Source organism: Pistacia vera, unplaced genomic scaffold (assembly GCF_008641045.1).
Source record: "Pistacia vera cultivar Batoury unplaced genomic scaffold, PisVer_v2 Contig551, whole genome shotgun sequence".
Lineage (NCBI taxonomy): Eukaryota > Viridiplantae > Streptophyta > Magnoliopsida > Sapindales > Anacardiaceae > Pistacia > Pistacia vera.
The window spans coordinates 243457-250041 of record NW_022196392.1 but is presented as its reverse complement, the minus strand read 5'-3'; the positions used below and the strand labels follow the sequence as shown (position 1 = coordinate 250041).

The 6585-nt window shown below is 31.6% G+C and overlaps 1 protein-coding gene across 1 annotated transcript; it reads left to right on the top strand.

Annotated features, from left to right (window-relative positions):
- Positions 1-795: 795 nt before the first annotated feature.
- Positions 796-2716, top strand: LOC116108021 (putative pentatricopeptide repeat-containing protein At1g12700, mitochondrial). Its single transcript, XM_031394306.1, has 5 exons — positions 796-930; positions 1012-1119; positions 1225-1477; positions 1935-2004; positions 2620-2716. The coding sequence occupies exons 1-5, from the start codon at positions 796-798 to the stop codon at positions 2714-2716; spliced, it is 663 nt and encodes a 220-aa protein (XP_031250166.1).
- Positions 2717-6585: the final 3869 nt, after the last annotated feature.

Genomic DNA, 6585 nt, shown 5'->3' with positions numbered 1-6585 from the left:
CTTATATAAATTGGGTTGCATTTTGTTTGATTTTTGGATTTAGTAGAAAACCACCTCAAACTGAAAAACATCTGAACGTGGATTTACATTTTTACCCTTCAATTTTCGAAATCATAAAGGTAGCTTGAATAGGAAAGATCGATACTTGACATAAGTTTGTAATTTTGAAAACCTTTAAGGTTGTTTGTGAAATTTGTCAAAAGATTTCTCTTTAATGCATTTGCCTTTTGCAATGACGGAAAAAACGACCCACAAAAACACTCTTCATACATGGCTTTGAGATTCAGATCCCCATTTCGTTCATCTTCAATCTATCAAAACCCATCTTCGAAAGTTAATGTTTTATTTTTGTTAGCTCACTTACATAACCTCACATCTTCAAGCTCCAAAAATGAAGTTTCGTATTCTTTCAAAAAAACCCTTGAACGATCCTCACTTGCTAAATTCCTCGAAGAAAATTGTCGATCAGGTAGCTTTATACTGAATGAAGCATTGTACTTTTTTCATTACATGATTAATTCCAAACCCTTTTCTCCAATTTCATCATTCACTACGCTGTTTAGTGCATTAGCTAAGAAGCAGCATTATTATGAAGTTATTTCGCTATATAAGCTATTGAATTCAATTGGGTTGTCTCCAGATTTAATGTCTTTGAATATTTTGATCAATTGCTTCTGTAATACTGAAAGGGTTTCTGATGATGCGGTTTTTGGGGTGATTTTGAAGTTGGGTTTTAGCCCAAATACCGTGACATTTAATTGTTTGATTAAAGGTCTGTGTGTAGAGAGAACGTTAATGGAATCAATGGAATTGTTTAAGAAAATGATTGTTGTTGGTTGTAGGCCTAATGTGATCACTTGCAACACTTTGAGTGGTGGATTGTGTAAAACAAGGAAGATAAGTGTTGCCATTAAGGTTCATGAAGAGATGGTTAATGGGAGTATAGAATTTGGTGTTATTTGTAGGCCAAATGTTGTTACTTATAATACTATAATTGATGGTCTTTGTAAGGCTGGATTGGTTGAGAACGCTAGACAATTATTTTTGGAACATATGATTCAGAGAGGTGTGGTTCCTGACATTTATACTTACAACATTTTGATAAACGGTTATTGCTTGGTAGATAGAATTGGTGATGCAAGGGAGTTGTTTGATTCTATAGCTAGAAAGGGGTATAGACCTAATGTTGTTTGCTACACTACTTTAATCAATTGGTATTGCAAGAATAAAGAAGTCAATGAAGCTCTTAGTCTTTATCGAGAGATGATTTCAAAAGGAATGTTAACTGGCTTTTTTCTTATAGCAAAGGTGAAAGATGCACAGAATTTAGTTGGTGAGATGCAACTTAATGATGCTTTTCCTGATTCTTCGACATATAACATTCTCATTGATGGACTTTGCAAGAACAGATGTGTTTTGGAAGCATTGGAAATGTTTAGTACTCTAGTAATTAATAAGTTTGCAGTTGGCATTGAAGGTTTGAGTTCCCTCATTGATGGATTATGTAAAACAGGGAGATTCGAAACTGCTTGGGACCTATTTCAGAAATTTTCTCTTCATGGAAACCTGGTGCCAAATGTTGTAACATATAGCATTTTGATCAATGGGCTATGTAAAAATGGACAACTAGAAATGGCAAATGAGTTGTTGTCATATATGGAGGAAAATGGTTGTGCTCCAAATGTAGTCACATTTAATACGCTTATGTTTGGTTTCCTTAAGAATAATGAGATAACAAAAGTTGTTGAACTCCTTCATAAGATGGCAGAGAAAAATGTGAAGCCGACTGAATGTACAATGTCCTTAGTCATGCAGTTACTAATGAAGGCTGAAAATTATAGTGAATGTTTGAACGAGCTTCCTCAATTTCTGGTCCAAAAGCAAAATTGAAGTTTACTTGATAAAACTTTAGTGAGTATTAAACTTTTTTTCAGAGCAGAATCCTGCAAAAGTTCATCCAGCTGCCCAAATGATCTATATTGGTTACGATAAGCAGAAGGTTCCGTAAACACTTTTATGGGTTCGAATTTGATAGGGATGGTGATGGGATGATTGAGAATGATGGCTTCCCTAATCAGACATACAATACGTGATCTATCTCTGTTGTAACTGCATATAATGGAGGTGGTAGCATTGCAGGCTATGTTAGGATTTGCACATGAAGTGGGTCTTAAGGGTTTGAGGATTATTTTTGGTGTAAATTTCAGTAAGCAAAAGTTTTATATGAGGAGTTGTGGAATGGTTCTTACTTCAACTACGACAATAACGGTAGCCGCTCAAGATCATCTATTCAAGCTAATCAGTTTACTAGACAATGGTATGTTGCAACTGATTAACTTCATTCATTGATATTCTCAACTATCAAGGCCTGATAAATCTTGATTTATTTATAGTGTTTCACATGTTTCTGTTTCTCATTTTTAGTTCAGATCTGATAAGACTAGAACTTACCAGGCGTGTCTCTAATGTAGTTATACACGAGCATGTGCTCTTTCAGCGATAGTTGATGAAGACAAAGCAAAAAGAGCATTAGAGAAGGTTTTTCACTAGAATATCTTAAAGAATATGGAATTACAACATTGCAGTCAAGAAAAATATGGTCTGGTGTTACATATGCAGTTCCTGTAACGATGATCGTGGTGATTTGGTTGATATGGGATTTCAAATTGCTATTGAAATCTATGAAGCAGCATGGTCTAAAAATGCACTCGTGTAAGAACCCCTAAGTTTATTTAAAGCTGTTATCTTATAGCTTAGTTAATAGGCTGTTAACTAAGGTATGAGTTTGTGCTTTTTAGATCTAAATCTATCTCAAATCTATATAGATATCATTTCATCATCTGTTTTGTCAATTCATTTGTTTTTTTTTTTGGTGGATGTACCGTTTTACCATTTTCTAGTAGATTCTTGATGTTGTGAAATGTTGGACAAAACTGCGGTATTTATAATGTCTAGTAGATAATATTTTTGCTCCTTAGGTGGTGGAGGGTGAGAAGAATATCATAGATAGATAATATAGGATTCTATATAGGGTGATAGAGAGAAATTAATAGGTTAAGAGGGGAAATCAAGAAAGGGATACCAAGGAATCAAATACTCGATCCTAAAATGTAGAAGATAAGGACTAAATACCCATTTGCATCCTTCCTTTACATCTTGCATCGTCAGGTTACTGCCTTTAGGATAAATTTCTACCAACAACAATTGGAAACTTTACATTCTGCATAATTTACACTGAAAAATATCTGCTCCAGAACTATTTGTTCCTGATAATTGACTGACTCATTGCTGTTTTCTGCGTAGTTATTCTCTCTAAACTCCTGAAGCGTGGACCACCATTGATTGTTTTAGAGCGGTAAATTACATGTATTCGTTGGCCATATGGACAATGGACTCTTACAAGGCCAAAACCTTGTAGGAATGGGATGAAACCAACAATAAATGAAGAATGTCTGAATAGATATCATGCAGGATTCTACAAATTTGCTCACCTCCTAACGGTATAGGATGAGAAAACACTGAAAGGTTTTTTTATAGTCACTCTTGTATTACACTTGCAAGAAGATGTTTCCATAATTGATTGGTTTTTGTGACTTATTACTGTCATGCAATTTTATGTACAATTAATGAGTTGTATTTTAAAAGAAAACATTTGAAATGTTTATGTAAATTATATTGTTCAACTATTAGTCATCCGATTCTTGTAACTATTTTTAGAATTTAGTTTTGATGGGTACCATTGTTTCCAAATTTTGCAAGAAATAAAGGTCATAACAGAGATTACAATGTTATAGGAACTAGGAAGCACATTCATAACAAAAGTTCTTTATTAAGAGGGGTGTATGTTTGACTGTTTAATCACTTGATATGTGTTGATCATATCTGTTAATGTATCAGTTAACATTTATGATCAATTCAGTATCAGTTATTAGTTTATAGCATCAGATCAATTTTCCGTTTTACAATATTAGAACAATTATTAGTTCATGGTATCTGTTCATTTATCAGTTATTAGTTTTAATGTATCAGAAATGAACTAATAAAGTAAACAGTTAATAATAATAGTTTCAGTACTAGATACTAGACATTAAGAATACAGAATCAGAGAAAATATATAATATATCTCTAGTTTATTAATATCAGTTTATAAGAAATAATTCAGATAATTGTACCATAATTATAGAGATAATATTTTCAGAAAAGTATAAGCAAAGAAAAAATGTTTTACAAAATCATCTATTCATTGAGTATTTTTAGGTCAACACAGGAATCATGTTGAGTAGTGATTTTCGCTCGAGGTTGGGTCCACACGACAGCTTCATTTTGCATGCCATGCTGCATGTAATGATGTATACTGCATGAGGGTTACCACCCATAAAGGTGGTGGTGGGCCGTGTCGTGTCTAAAAATTCAAAGCTCATCTTGCCGTGGGCCATGCCGTGTCAAGCCCGCATAGTTTGGTGCCCTGTCGTGCCGTGCCAGCCCATGAAATTTGAAGGCCCACAGCACGGCCCGTTAATATCGTGCCATGCTTTGGGCCATGCCATGGGCCGGCCCATGTGCTTTGTAAAAATATTTAATTTTAATATTTATAAATAATGGCAATTTTGATTTATTATTAATAATTATTTTTAAAATATTTTATACGTTATATTTAGTGACATTTTATATTTATCTTAATTAAAAATATATAATCATTATGAAATATAATAAAATAATGAGACACTGAAATATTAATTGAATTTCAACACTTTTTATTACTTATTAGTTATAATTATAAATTACAAATACAAACTTAGAAATTAGGATTAAGAATTATTATAAATCTTCATTTTCATTAATTTCTAAATTCTTAAAATCTTTAAATATATCTTCAACAACAAGATTTTGAAGCTTGAAATCTGCCGCCACCCAATCTTTCATACACATAATGGCTTCAACAGCACTTTTAAAAAATAACTATTAATTTATTATTTTTTAATTTTATTTTTTTTCGTGCTATGCCTTGCTGGCTCATGGGCTTTTTTTTTAAGGCCCACGGCACGACCCACATATTTTCGTGCCGAGCTGTGTCATGCTTTTTTTTGTGTCGTGTCTTATCGTGCCGTGCTTTTTTCGTGTCGAGTCGTGCCATGCTGTAGGCTGACACAACCCACCACCGGCTCTAATCACCCATAGACTTATTATAAGCATATTTCCATCTGAATTTATGATATGCATTATTTTGTTTTCAGAAAAAGGATTTGGTAATAAAGAGTTTTTTTCAAAGAAAAATATGAAATACTATAATAAAATGAATAATTATAACATAAAAGAAAAACCTATTTACCTTTTGTCTTGTTTCTATTTTTGTTATTATATATTTAGTTTATGGTATCAGATCATTTATCAGTTATTAGTTTTAATGTATCATAAATGAACTAATAAAGTAAAAAGTTAATAATAGTAGTTTCAGTACCATATATTAGACATTAAAAATACAAAATCAGAGAAAATGTATAATATATCGCTAGTTTATTAATATCAATTTATAAGAAATAATTCAAATAATTGTACCGTAATCACATAGACATTATTTTCAAAAAAAATGTAAGAAAAAAAAATGTTTTACAAAATCATCTACTCAATGAGTATTTTTGGGTCATCACAGGATCATGTTGAACAATGATTTTCATTTGAGGTTGGGTTCATGCGATAGTTTCAATTTTGCATTTCATGTCGCATGTAATGATGTAAACTGCATGAGGATTATCACCCATAGATTTATTATATGCATATTTCCATCTGAATTTATGATATGTACCATTTTGTTTTCAGAAAAAGGATTTGATACTAAAGAGTTTTCATTCAAAGAAAAATATGAAATACTATAATAAAATGAATAATTGTAACATAAAAGAAACAATTATTTACCTTTTGTCTTGTTTCTATTTTTGTTATTATATATTTGTCTAGAAAAAATAAGTCCTAATTAATAAATATATTTTTTAAATAATTAGACAATTTTTGGTTTACTACCCTGTCACCTCTAAGGTTTTGAAACTAACAATTCTACCGCTAATGGAGTTTTGTTCAAATTAATGATGGTGCAAAGGATTAGAAAGACATTTTTAATAAACGGTTAGCCTTTTTTAAATCCGAGAAATAAAACAATACCAAAATAATTTGCCTTCTTTTTAAAATGGATACTATGTAAGATAATTTTCCTGATAAATTTAAGATCTTAATTTAGTTTATTTTCTTATTTTATTTTACTTGTTTTCTCTATTTTTTCTTCCTTATGTTATGCCAAAAGAAAATAGGACCAACTAATTTTATGTAATGCCCACACCGAGGTACGTAGCTTTACTTATGCCCTTATACCTTTAGTTCAATTTTCTTAAAGTTATCTTGAACCAGTGTGAAGAAAATGCCTTAAAATTTCATTAGGGGTAAAATGGTCTTTTCACTCATAATTAGTTGAAAAAGTGGGGAGCGAAAAGAGATAGAATTTCATGGAGAATGCAATAAAATGAGGGCATTATGGTAATTGATTAAGGGACATAGATGGAATTTCATAGAAATTGAAAGGGTAAAATGGGAAAC